Source organism: Ascidiella aspersa, chromosome 6, assembly GCF_963924565.1.
Source record: "Ascidiella aspersa chromosome 6, kaAscAspe10.2, whole genome shotgun sequence".
In the NCBI taxonomy this organism is placed as follows: Eukaryota; Metazoa; Chordata; class Ascidiacea; order Phlebobranchia; family Ascidiidae; genus Ascidiella; species Ascidiella aspersa.
Genome location: NC_139452.1, coordinates 15,687,089 through 15,700,677, shown reverse-complemented (window position 1 = coordinate 15,700,677; position 13,589 = coordinate 15,687,089). Strand labels below are relative to the sequence as shown.

The window sequence follows — 13,589 nt, the reverse complement described above, 5'->3', positions numbered from 1 at the left end:
AACAATGTCATGTCATCAATTTCGAAAGCGACCGCAAGCTTGTACTTGCCGTGACTAGTGTAGGCTTTCCATAAGGTTGCTGTTAGATCAGTTTATATACGTGATCGCCTCGGGCAGTTGAAACGTCTCAACTCTATTTGAAAGCCGGTTAAATGGATTAGATAAATATGTTAAAAACAATTTCTATACGTGGATAACAGCTTACACATCGTATAATTGACTTCGAGTCTTTGTAAAATGTGGAGCGACAAATCAGGCAGAGATCAAGCCTGTTTAGTTTAAATATCTGACGACGAAGGGCTGTTGCTTTTAGTTGTGTGTGAGTAAAACGCTTTATGCTTTAAATTCTTTTTTTAATAAATCTATAAATTAACCCTAAAGAGTCTTAAAAGCACTACTAACCACATCACAAACCTGTTTATTCAGCTTTATAGACTATAGCTTAAACGGTGTGGTATATATTATCACACGTGCCATATGTTCTCAAATAGTCTATCGCTATATGCAACGAAGACAGATTGAGAGAAGATTCAAAGTTGCTGTAACAGAGTCTTCCATAGTCGACCTATAATCCGCAGAAGATGAGCTTTAAAAAGGCAGCTTCCTCGAAATTATTCCGAAGATTTTTTTCTGGAAAAAGATTACAAAACCTAGCAAAGGTAGCCGCACTTTTTCTGGGACTGTACGTCGTTTTCATGAAAAGGAACACGAGACGCAGTGAAAGGCGAGTAGAAATCTTGGTTTCTGGCATAACGAGCGAACAGTCGAATCGTCAACCTGGCGTTGTTTCAACCATCAACAAGTCGGCGGCGGTGCCAAAATCTCGACGGCGAAATTTCACAGTATGGGCTAAAAAACAAAAGGCGTGTCCGATATCTGTTTCGAGCTTTAAAACCGGAATAAAACCTATGATAAATTTGAACAGAGACAGATTTTTACTGCCCATTCTAATCAACGGACCCAACAACCAGCTGGTTGGACTTCGGAAGTCTATCTTGATCGCAATTCGACTAAATCGGACAATCGTCATTCCGAAGTTCTTCAAGCACAGAGTGCACGAGTAAGGCGACCGAATTAGTGTCTACACACGGGATAACGTACGCCCGAAAACGTTTTTACAATGCAGTTAGATATTAGCTGTGAAGTTAAATAACTGTTTATTGTTTAGGGTCTGTTTGTTTTCCTCTAATTTAAAACATTTTAGAACCTAACGCTCCTAGAATTGGTGATGCCTTTATCAGAGAATGCAACAATCTAGCTTCGTTTCATACTATACCGGGTAGAAGCAGTTGGCATTTTTATACAATCATGAAATTTTATACCTTTTTATTTGGAGGGAATTCAACTATCAAAAAATAAATTAGGCGTAGCATCACATTTAGAAACATTTTTCGACAAGTTTGGTAAACGGCATTCATCAAGTTAGTATTATTTTTTTCAACAGTCAATCTGAAGGAGACTCGGTGTCTTCACAACACAGAATCGACTTAAACTATTTGCAACACCTTATTCCCGTTGTGACGCAACAAAAATTTCGCCAAAGCTGTAATGGTAAGTTGGACGCCGTCTTCCGCGTGAAAGAAATGACGAGAACACAGTACAGGAACATTGAGCGCGACACAGAAATGGAAATATTTCCAAACAAGGTAACTTATGGAAAAATGTACTAGCTTCGGAAAATAAATGTTCGTTAAAAAGGTTATACTGTAGGAGACAAAATAGTTCGATAGAATTTGGCAAGACACCAAAGTTTATGCTATTGTAAAGAATAATTTGTTTATCAGGCCGCCTTGCGTGCGCTGTCGGGCCTGGCACTGATAGCATTATGAGGCACCTTCGAATATTTTTTCCTGATACTAACAAGGACAAACATTTTTACTAACGTGTGTTAAAACTGATTGCGCCAAAGGTGCAAGCTGCACGTGGTCAAACTGTAAGGGCTGTATGTAAAGCAATTTCCAATCAGACTTTGATTTCGCTCGCTTGAGCTAAATAAAAATAAAATAGTTTGTTGCTAAAAAGTTGTGCCACTTCTTGATCTGAATGTTCTTCAGTTCAACATTTGCCTTGTTTTTGGACTCAAAGCGCAGGAAGGGACCAGTCCATATGTGGGTAAAAATAACAAAAAGTTATAATTTGTTTTGTAATGACAATAACAAGTTTATTTGTAATATCAATACAAACATAAATTCCGAACATTGCGTAAAATATATATATATATTTTTTTTTTCAAACGTTTCGGCAACAACATAATTTTCAGTATGAAATTGGGATTATAAAAAAACGAAAAAATTGCATTAAGAAAAGAGTTAAGAAGTAGTATTTTCATGCTTGCATAGGCCTACAAAAAAAGGCTAATAAGAAGTCAATTTTAAAATATTATAGGTTAAATGTTAAAACGCAAGCATTAAACAACGTGATATGGAGTGTGTATAAGGTATATCGCCAGTTTGTATAGCCTACATAAAAAATGTGAAACACAAATCGCACTTGTGTTGGTCGAATTTTGCTGTTTTATCTGAACTGTAAAATTTTTGCGGTACCCCTTTACGTTGTCGTTGGTATAGCACTACAGCTAAATGATAGTCGCTGAAGATGCCCGTAATATTGAAAAATGATACCATCAAACCCATTATCCTGTAACATAGGACAAAAAATCTGAAGCTCATAACCCAGGGGTCGGCAACCTTTTTCCAGTCGCGGGCCAAAACCAAACTCAGAAAGGTCCCTGCGGGCCGCACAAAGTGTATACTAAGAATTGTGTTATTAAAATGTTAGAACAAATGTAAATCAGGCGGGCCTCGAGCCTTTTTTGAACTTAAAAACGTGTATAATTATATATAAGGAGGTACTAAAGTGTTGACGCAAAGCGCATAAAAAAGCGTTTGTTTGGTTTGAAATTCGAGTTTACACGTTGTCAAAGTGTAATAAAACTACTTTGAGGGAACGCCATAACATTTCAAGTTAATCTAGCTTAGTGTGTGTAACGTTTTTAAACGAGGGGCACACGATTTATTTTTGGTGTAGCGGCATTTCTTTCAATTCTTTTAAAATTCTTGCAAGTTTTCATTACATTGCCGAAAATATACAAATATATATTTAAAAAATATTTGTGAATAAGTTTTCGTTTGTCCCTTTTTTTAAACTTAAGTAGTTAAAATGTATGTGAAATTGATTGATTTGTGTAAAATGCCTCAAAGAGGCGGCGGGCCGGATGAAGGGCTTGCCGACCCCTACTGTCACCGATTAGACCTTTTTGCATTTATTTTGCGGTCTTATCGATTTCCGAGTAGTATAAGTGATCGTAACAGTAGGCCCGTGTTTCCAACCTTTTTTCGCGTCGATCCAAATAATATGCTTAAGTATAACAGAGAAGCTTTGATGACTAAATTATTTTTTCAATGAACTTTTGGTAAGTGAACAAAACTTAAGACATCATTCTTGTTAGTGCGAATTTAATTAATATGAGACATGGCTTTATATTTCACCCACAGTTTGGTAAAATATTGGAGTCAAATGCAGTCGGCGATCCAGCAACCAAATATAATATATATATATATATATATATATATATATTAATCGATAACAAGTAGTTAGATTGTTAGAAGTGCAGTGGATGAGTCTCTATCTGCAATTCCGGCAAATCTTTGAAACTTTTGATTAAGACCTACAATGCAGTAAATATTTTTACAGAACAACATACCCGATGTAATCGAATACCCACGTCACCTATCTTTAAACCCCAAACACAACTTCGTAGAGTTCGGTCCCGAAAATATACACGAACTCTACAACAGTGAGGTGAGAAATACTTTTGCTTTGTGGTCTAAAATAGTTTTTACACTAGTATACATCTAAAGTTAAAGTGTGTCGTTTGAAGTAGCTGCTACTCACACCACATTCCATTTTTTCAGAAGGATATTTGGATGACAGATCAGTTTTAGACGTACGGAAACCAATAATGTAATTTTGAGATTAATAGATTCTAATTTTCATGAGCAAAGTTGAACACTGCAAGACAAAATATTTTTACGTTCAATGGCATCTTGCATTAACGCGAGCCATAAGTGATAGTATATCATAGGGCTGCAGTAAGATAAACGAATGCTCGTCCGAGGACACTATGCATTTTGCGTTTTGTTGTTTATCATTTTAACAAATATATGCTAATGTGTGACATTTCGGCATAAAGCCTATTAAATCAAAAATAGCATCTTCTTGTGTAATTATTTTCATTAATTTTTTTTTATGTCAGGATATGCCTGAGATTGTTCTAAAAGAGGTGATGAAATCATTATATGCTAAAAAAATTTCACTGTAATTTTAGGGCAAAGTTTTGTCCTGTTTTGGGGAAAAATTAGACTGTGGTAGCCCTAAAATTTCAGCACAATAACATTAGTGTCATTATTTTTGAAGGAAAGATGCGCGATTCATCCGTACGAATTCTCCAACTTGAAAATAGGATCAAAAACTCCGAATTCTAAATTTCCTAAAAGTATTGGTAAGTACAGATAGCTACCAATGTTTCGGTTATTACTTATAAGTAACAGTGTACATTGGTCTTATTTTGTGATATCCGCCGAATTTGCTACCTGTGAATAGTCATGACTGCGACTATTATATTTGATGGATTGGCGGCAATAACCAATAAACCAATGCGAGGGTAGACGTAGCCTATGCGAGCACATATATATGTGTAGAAGAACATAAAATAACAAGTGAAGTACGGTACGGCCAACCTTAAAAGCCGTTCTACAAAGCACAACTTGCAAAGCTAATTGGCAAACTCTTTCATTTTTGTTTGTTCGTTCATTTGTTCATACAACATATTACCCTTATAAATTGCTGAATGCCCTACATGTTTACTGGAAAATAATGTTTATTGTGAGCTCTGCGCACGCTAAGGCAGGGTCAAGTCCAAAGTTTTAACTTCACTGCGACGTGCACCAGCCACAACAACACATTGTTTTCGTATAGGTAGTGCAAATACAAGTTTTACAGAACGGTGTCATGTAAAATGAACTATGTAATTAATATGTATTCCTGTAATTCATATGTATTCCTTTGTGTGCTGTAGGCCTACACATTTTACTCGATCTTATAGTATTTTTTAGCCGAAGAGACTCCTCTAAGTTTGAAATACTTTTTGCAATGCTGTTTTATTGGGCAACATATTTCTTTCTGGGCCTCTGACAAGCAATGCGTAAATTACTGAGCTATATGCCAACAGCCAAAAGTTAGATTAATGTTTTTACAGTATGTTTGCTTGAAAATGTAAACTAGTATATTAATTTTCTTCGGTCTTCAACAATTGACAAAAAATTAAGCATTTAAATGAGTAGGCTACGATAAGTTTGTAAAATAAAATGTAACTATTTTAGCGAATCGAACAATTAAATTGACCCGTAAAATGTTTACAGGAATACAAAGGGTAGGCTTTTTGTCTTGTTGTACGCAGACCCAAAAAAGATTAACGACCTCCAGCTCTACAGCGAGGTGATTCGTTTCACAACAACGCCAAATCATATCCGCAATATGGTTGAAGAATTTGTCCGGACAGTTATCGGGGGGAGACCATACTTAAGTGTTCATTGGAGGTTCGACAAGAAAGATTGGATGAGGAGGTGGTACAAAAAGTTATGCGTTTTAAATCTAAAAATATTCCCTTTTACAGATGTTAAACATCTTAATATTTTATACAAATATATAAAACAAATAGTTAGTTGGACCACTAAAATAGAAACATACTTAGGCTCCTTTTGTTTGAAGAAATTTCTGGAGCCCCACGAAAAGATAAAAAATGGAGACTCTTCCCTGGCCGTATACAATGTACTGATCTTAGGATGATATGTTTTGTCAATGAAGGCCTAAATCGCAGAAAACAATAAAAAGTGACTATAACGCAGTCTAATTTTAAATAATGCGTAACTATAGTGGCCTTTCCAACTTTGTCATAATATGTCAACAGTAAAAGCATCCTTGTGCAACAGGGCTCGGCAGCTTACAGCTTGCGGGCCGGATCCAATAAATATCATCCGATCCGCTCTGAGCACTAGGCCGTTCCCCATATTTTGTATGAATATTTTTATTATAGCCTATACGTAAACGCCTTTTTCGCGCATTCGAACGATATATAGCCTACATGCTTGTGTTTTGAGGGAATCTTTCCAGCTAAAGCCTCAGTAGATACAGTTGAGTAAAGAAAGTTGGTTTCAACAATGGAAATTTCCTCAAATACTTTTATTACAGCTTTTCTTTGTGATTATGGATGACGACCCAAATTTTAAAATTAACAAACCCAAGATTCACTCCCTTCTTAAATGCAATAGACCCATTTTCAATTGCAAAAAAAAACAATTAGGTGTACTTGACAGTTGTTAAAACATAGAAGGCCTAAACTGCACGTTTTACCTAAAAATGTGTTAGCAAAATGTATTAAGGCCAGCCGAAACCTTTCTAAATTTAGCTTTGGCCCTCGACTATAAAAATCCCTGTTGCAGACAGATAGAACAGGGTGAAATGTTTAACACGTAAAAATGCAAAACTATATTTTCAAGATGCTTGGCCGAACAGCCCTGGGGCTCTAAAGGAAGGCTAGAAATGTGTAATGTCATACTCAAGTTAACTCCAGAAGATATCGCTCAAGCCATCGCTAGTAAAAATGGCGACAGCTGCAAATTGGGTGACATATATTTTGCGTCACCAACTAACGACGGGAATCTTACGATCGACGTAATTTCAATTCTGAAGAAAAAATACGTAAGAAATATGTTTACTTTCAGGTATATAGCTTAATTAAAAAAATGGCTCTCAAACATCAAGATAGGTTTTTTTAAAACATTTGTTACAAATCACAGCTTGCTTAGCAAAAAAAGCAAGGCTATTTTAATAGGGCAGCCTCAGTGTATCCAAAAGTATTTAACAAACCCCCCAAAAAATGTGTAGGCCTATTGATAGGTACAATAAAAAATACATATTTCCACACATCATGGCATTACAGTATCACGTAACACGTCAAACTTGTGAAAGCATTTATTAACCTGGAAACTTAAATTATAATAGGACGTTTAGTAGAAAAACAATTATACTCGAAGGTTAGTATAAAAACTGATGAAAAGAACGTGCTCGGCCTTCAGAGTTTGTATTGATTTCAATATTTTTCAGAAATTGAGAGGTTTTACCTTTCAAGACGTCGCAAATTTCTGGAATGCAACTTACGAGACTTGTGATTGGCTGTGGCGTGATGACAATGACATTCTATCTTCTACGGAGATGGAAATTTGCAGACGAGGCGCGGTATTTTTGCGGTAAATCAACTGCTAACCTACTTTGTGTACTACGTTTGTACAGTATAGCCAGCCTGGGCCAGCGCGCAAAAGGTAGCAACAAAACAGCGAATTTATTTTCCAATACAACAGGAGAAAAATTACGCCCTTCTTATTTTGTATTGTTCATTAAAACTTTCCACCTGATTTTAGGTCAGGTTCCTCTACTTGGTCGAAAAACGTGCAACTTGCAAGGATCGATGACAAGATGAAATTTATGAAGTATGATGACAAAATCCTTCGGCTTGTCAAAGAAGCGCACAAACTTCGCGTGACTTGAAGTACAACTTAGTCTCGAAGCATTCCCTTCGCTGCTTGTTTGATTGACGTAGTCAAACGATTTAATAGGGTTATCGGACGTTGTATTACAGCAATATTTTCAAACTACTGTACTGTTGCCTGATCACGAATCAACTGACACCATTCCTATTATCAAATAAGAAAAGGGTTGAATATTTTAGTAGAAAACCCGTGTTAAAAATAAACTATTGGCAAAATCCTACTACAATTTAATAATAATTGATCGGCAGCACACATGTCCCATGCATCCAACGAGTACCAATGCGATCTTCTGGGTAATGGCTCTGGTTTATCCAAACATATTTGTTTAACTCAAGTAGTATACTTCCTGACAATTGCCTTGGTACATAACATTTAAACAACGCCTGCATTACAACACATGTTCCGTATGCTGAGCGACGATAAAACACAATGAAATCTGTATTTAGTTTTTTTTTTAATTTGAACAACAAATTTTGGAGTGTAATTTTAATATTTGTGTCCTAACGTTTAACAAACAATCACCTAAGCTCATTATTTCGGAGATTAAGGAAAAACGTTTTGGTATTATTAGTTGTTAGTCTAATATTATTCCAAAACAGATGCACTGTGCACAGCATGCCACACATGTTAAAATGTTTTTTAAATCGATTGAACTTGTATGTATATACTACAAATTGGTAATGTTTAAACTTGTGTTACACTGTGTTTATAACTGTATTATTCAGATAATTTATCAATGATGCTTTAATATAAGTTTGTATGTTATTTTCCAGTCAAAATCAGATTTACTGCTTCCACAAAGTCAGTAGCCACAAAGTCTGAGTTGAGGCCTACTAGGTGTTCATCCCCACTACGGTATTTTCCAGTTTTAACCAAAATACCAAGCATTCCAGTGTTTATGGCACCGCCAACATCATCCCTTGCATCATCCCCAATCATAACACACTCAGCAGGATTAAACCTGAAATATGGCACAAAATTAATAAATCATTCAGAGTCATAACTCTAAATGTTCAAATTGGAATATAAAAACTTGAATCCTGCAGTTTTCAAATCTAATTATATTGTTTATATTAAGTATTGTGACTTCTACAATTACTTTTAAGTTATTTAACAAATTACTTTACCAATTACTTGCCTACAATCTTTACCTAATCATTATTAAGAGTCAGAAAAATGTTATCGGACCAGCAGCTAATGTGTAATGCGAGATGCAGAAATGATAAACAGTACTGCGTTGGACAAAATACACATTATTGCTAGTATTAATTTTGTATTCTTTGAAGCATGACAGTAAAAAAGTAAAATTAAAACACAACAATGTTATATAAAAAAGACAGAATTTCATTGTGTTGTATGGCACTCATTTTTTTATAGATCGAAAAAAATTTATTTGTTTGTGATTAATTTATTTATTTTTTCACTAAACAATACGTTTTGTTAATTACCATCTTAAAGTTTAATAAGTAAATAAAAATATACTAAATTTTAGTATTCTGGATTCGGTATTCTACCTTTTAAACACACTGTTCTAGAGGAGTAGGTATTTTACTTTGAACATTTGTAGTCATAACTAGTGAAAATATTTATATGACATAACATTTAAGCAACACAAAACATTTAAAATGTATAAACAAAGTATAGACCAATTAATAAGTTATATAAACCGTAATACTTACCCCCACTCCTTAATAGCTTCAAGAAAAAACTCTTTTTCAGGCTTTCCAACTACTATTGCTCTTCTATCGGTTGCATATTCAAGTGCAGCAACAAAAGCCCCAGTACCAAGTGCTAAATCAAGAGGCCGCTTGAAATATCTGTAACAAATATATACATATGATTGTTTAAAGAAACTACACTTGCAAAGACTCATTAATTGGTACTAATGTTTTTGAAATTGTTGGTTTCCAACATTAATTTGTTACTAATGCAATAGCTGTTTAATAATATTGTTTTGCTGGTTCATTTGAATAAACTAACCTTGCTTTATTAATTGCAATCAGACTACACCCATTGAGTACAAGATTCATGGCTACATTCATGTTTTCATAATTAAAATGTTCAGGTGATAAGCCAACCACTACTCCACTTGGATCATCAGTGCATATACCATGAAAATCTTTTTTAGCATTTTCAGTTAGCATTAAATAAGGCCGAACATTTTTTCTTTGTATGAGATTCCTTGCGGCAACTAAAGAGGTGAATATTTCGTTGATTTCAATTTCAAAATCCAAAGATTTCAAACGTCTATAAAGAGAAGAAAGATCTTCTTTTGTTGTGTTCGTCACAAATTTTACTTTTAACCCACTTTCCCTTAATCTTTGTAACGCCGTTTGTGCACCATGAATTGCTTGCTTGTCTATGTGCAATGTGCCACTTAAATCAATTAAAACGGCTTTAACGTGTTGAAAAACTTTACTCATTTCAACGTCTTTTCAATGATTTCTGAATAAAGAGTGTAAAAATTATTACATTTTACTGATAAAACTTATTTTTAATAGCGGATCTATCTCTGCTTACCAAGCAAAAATTGTACAAAAACCCCCTGTTTGGAAACAGAATCACTGTTCAGTGATGCGAATAATATCAAAACTATTATTAGAGTTTATTCAACAACATATAATTTTTTTTTTCGTTCAGTAAACATTAACAAACAGATTATGATTTATGAAAAGGGTGCACAACCTGCGGCCGTTAGTTTTAACTTTTGCGGCCGTACGTTGATACAAACTTGTGTCCAGATAAGGCGGAAATTATTCAAAGTTTTTATGTAATAGGCCAGGTAGACATGAGTTATAATTGTTGGTAATTTAGATGGGTCGTGACTTTTTATTGACACGTCAGTGACACCAAATCATTTATGTCTGTTGTAGAGGACCCAGCATCTGTATTTGTTATTTACTGTGTTAGGGTCTGTTGTAGAGGTCCCACGTCTATATTGGTTATTTACTGTGTTCGTTGTGCGTGTGCTAAATGCCTGGTTAGGTCGTTCTGGTATATTTCCTTTCCCTGCATCCTGCTCGTTAACTGGCCAGTTTTAATCCTCAACGCATTCGCTTTTACTGCAACGTTAGTCGTATCCGAATTTCTAAAAATCAGTCAACGATGCAATCCTTACCTGGCAACACATGTTTTTACTACGCTGTAAGCTATATTTTTGAAAGCGAAATTATGTGAAAGTACAATAAATCTATAAGCGACCTGACAGTGTGCACTTTGAAATGCAATGACAGTTTGTTTCGTTTAGATATAGTGGAGTTAAGATAGTACGGTGGTCACGTCTCCCTGTAGAAATATACACTGTCAACAATTTTGTGTCACCCTGTCACCGATTTAGTGACACCCTGTATCGATTTACTGACACCCTGTCACTGATTTGTTGACACCCTGTAAGCAATATGGGTGTCACCCTGACGCTTGTGCCACATGTTTTTTTACCAACATGGGACGTTATATTCACAAAATATACACTGCACTTTCAACAAATACCTCCAGAATGCAGCATGTCCAACAAATAAGATCGATCTGTATTATTTCGATAAGATCAATCTGTAATATTTAAAGATTGTGCTTGGATTTAACTCGCAAGGAAATTTTCGTTCGTTAATAGGAAAGAAAAAACAGTTTTTGAGCAAAGCCTATTGTAGTCATATGCTTAGGTAAGACTAGAAGTAAGGAAAAGGATATTTCATAATAAAACTTACTTTGAATTAAAGAATATCGTGGTATTTAGGCTTGTACAATTTGTCTTGTACCGCTGCCATCTTATTTTTCGTTCAGAATTTCTAGAAGTTGCACGAAACACTTTCAAGCAGGGAGTCGAACCGTTTGACTTTTCCGCTTCAGGGTCAGTTCAAGGATTTTTTCGGAATACGGTTCAGTTCCGGTTTCGGTTCGGAGCAATTTAAAAGTTCCGGTTCGACCATCGTTATTTCAAAACCGGTTCATAAAGTTCTGGTTCGGATATAATATAAGTTGCGTTAAATCTAAAATGTGGGTCAACAAATTTAGAGAATAATTTGAATAGTAAGTCATTTAATTAAAGTTACGTGACGTATTAAAAAAACAGCAACTCATTATTGAAATATCTTAAAAATAAAAAAAATAAAAGTTTATCAATCAATATTCAAATTTGTTCATAAAATTTTAAACATGGCATAACTTGAGTCTTTAAAATACAAGTTATGATGTCATGCTGGAGCGAACCGCTTTTATTAACAGGTTCGGGTTCGGTTAAGGTTCAGTTCTTTCAAATTATGCGGTTCAGTTCCGGTTCGGATCCTTAAAATCGTACAAAAAACATTCAGGTTCGGTTACGGTTCGAAAAAAAATGACCCAAAACCGGTTCATAAAGTTCCGGTTCGGTTCCGGTTCAGTTCCGATTCGGTTCCGGTTCCGGTTCCGGTTCCGGTTCCGGTTCGGTTCCGGTTCGACTCACTGCTTTCAAGTGATAGTTACCTACGATCACCCTAACGTTTGGACGCCACCCCAAACTGTGGTTACATCAATTTAATTTGTATGATGGATGTGTTGCAAGTTCTTAACTTTGAGCAACTTGCAGCATCTCCGCCAGCCTTATTATTTCTGAAAGTGACTCTCCCCGACCAAACGTGAAATCACGTGATTTGTGCTGGTGTCGCTAGTCGCTACCACGGTTGGTGACACCAGAGGTAATTGTTCATAGCATAACTATGGCAATATTTTTTACTGCCGGTAAAAAAACGAGATATATATGTGCTGCAGCGGTTTGCGATCCATATTGTTACCGGGTTGAAACTCCGGTCGTTCAATTGAAACTCCGGTCGTTCAATTGAAACATTCTGTTGGATTGTGACGTCGTCACACCAGCATGTGTGCATTCAGCAAACTATCAACATATTGCTATACTCGTGTTTCGTAAATTGCTTAGAATTTCTTGTTTTTATTTGCGTGGCAGAACCGTATTGTTATGAAATTTAATTAACGCCATCTGGTATAAAGTATATAGGGGTTTCATTTTATACCAAAAACGAGCAATCTTACTGTTTATTGTGGAGTTCTGATCGCGTACACGGAGGTAAATTGATGTATCGTAAGTTACCTGTAAGTACTGTTTAACCGTTGTCGCAATAAAGATTCTTTCATTGTGGTCAAAACCAACATATGAAATCATTTGTGAATTTTTTTTGTATTGTTTTTTGTAATTTTGTATAACTTTCCAGAGTTATCGTTTCATTGCCAAATATATCATCCATCATTGATAAAATACTTTATCCTTTAAGGTTTCCTGCAGCAATTTATGTTTCAGCAAGACTTCTAACAGCCTTTAACTTTTTTATTGCTTTACTCCTCCTTATTAAAGGTCATCAGTTCACCAGTTATCTTCTATTGGTTCTTCAGTGTTTTTTAAAAGGCTACATAAAAGTAATTGTCATCATTTAACAACTATGGTAAGTAACTAATCAATTGCTTATAAGTTTACTAGGGCAATTGTACTACCGCTACGGTTGGCAACTGTGCTATACTCATTTGTAATTATACCTGTAGGCTATTTAATTGTGCTGAACTGCTATACTACAAGTTTATTATCAATAAACCGACAAAGAGGTGAAATTGTTGTACTATTGGTGTACATTTTTTTCATAGAATTATAAGATATCCTTGTTTTTTGGTACATTCCGGCTTCCAAGGTTTCATTTTAGTGGGCTTATTTCCTATCCTACTACCTATGAGCCTATGTCAGCTTCCTCCTATGTCAAAAACTATTAGGTAGGTAAAGCCCCCTGTGTCTTCAGAGAGTTAACATCCAAACTGTGAAGAACGAGATAAGGTTAATAAGATGATCGTGGTTTAAAAAAACATATTTTACCTCAAAGCAAGACATACGCTTCACTCATTCAAACTCGTGCTTTAAGTGTCGCACTTTTTTCCCTTTTTTTAAAACTCGGTGACAGGGTGACACTAAATACGTAACAGAGTGTCAACAATTTGCTGACAGAGTGT

At 35.3% G+C, this 13,589-nt stretch overlaps 2 protein-coding genes across 3 annotated transcripts; one reads left to right on the top strand and one right to left on the bottom strand.

The window, feature by feature from the left end:
• The first annotated feature begins 433 nt into the window (after positions 1–433).
• On the top strand, positions 434–8,525 carry LOC146140439 (uncharacterized). The gene is made up of 8 exons (XM_083391355.1): positions 434–1,060; positions 1,445–1,646; positions 3,694–3,801; positions 4,417–4,495; positions 5,459–5,624; positions 6,558–6,759; positions 7,165–7,307; positions 7,479–8,525. Exons 1-8 carry the CDS (start codon positions 582–584, stop codon positions 7,603–7,605), a joined length of 1,506 nt encoding a protein of 501 aa, XP_083247481.1. The 5' UTR covers positions 434–581; the 3' UTR covers positions 7,606–8,525.
• On the bottom strand, positions 3,993–10,030 carry LOC146140438 (haloacid dehalogenase-like hydrolase domain-containing protein 2). Of its 2 annotated transcripts, XM_083391357.1 has the most exons (4): positions 9,588–10,030; positions 9,287–9,424; positions 8,381–8,568; positions 3,993–4,015 (listed from the first exon to the last, which is right to left on the bottom strand). In XM_083391357.1, the coding sequence occupies exons 1-4, from the start codon at positions 10,028–10,030 to the stop codon at positions 3,993–3,995; spliced, it is 792 nt and encodes a 263-aa protein (XP_083247483.1). The 2 variants fall into 2 exon arrangements, with proteins under 2 accessions (XP_083247483.1, XP_083247482.1); XM_083391356.1 differs by lacking the exon at positions 3,993–4,015 and having other exon boundaries at positions 7,985–8,568.
• Positions 10,031–13,589: the final 3,559 nt, after the last annotated feature.

What these genes read in the sequence shown, in the direction of transcription:
- LOC146140439 (XM_083391355.1), top strand. Translation starts at nt 582, where the DNA reads ATGAGCTTTAAAAAGGCAGCTTCCTCGAAATTATTCCGAAGATTTTTT. An exon ending in GAATTCTAAATTTCCTAAAA is followed by an intron (nt 4,496 to 5,458) that starts GTATTGGTAAGT and finishes TGTTGTACGCAG; the next exon opens with ACCCAAAAAAGATTAACGAC. An exon ending in CAATTCTGAAGAAAAAATAC is followed by an intron (nt 6,760 to 7,164) that starts GTAAGAAATATG and finishes AATATTTTTCAG; the next exon opens with AAATTGAGAGGTTTTACCTT.
- LOC146140438 (XM_083391357.1), bottom strand. Translation starts at nt 10,030, where the DNA reads ATGAGTAAAGTTTTTCAACACGTTAAAGCCGTTTTAATTGATTTAAGT. An exon ending in ATTGCAATTAATAAAGCAAG is followed by an intron (nt 9,425 to 9,587) that starts GTTAGTTTATTC and finishes TATTTGTTACAG; the next exon opens with ATATTTCAAGCGGCCTCTTG. An exon ending in AGCAGTAAATCTGATTTTGA is followed by an intron (nt 4,016 to 8,380) that starts CTGGAAAATAAC and finishes ATATTTTGTCTT; the next exon opens with GCAGTGTTCAACTTTGCTCA.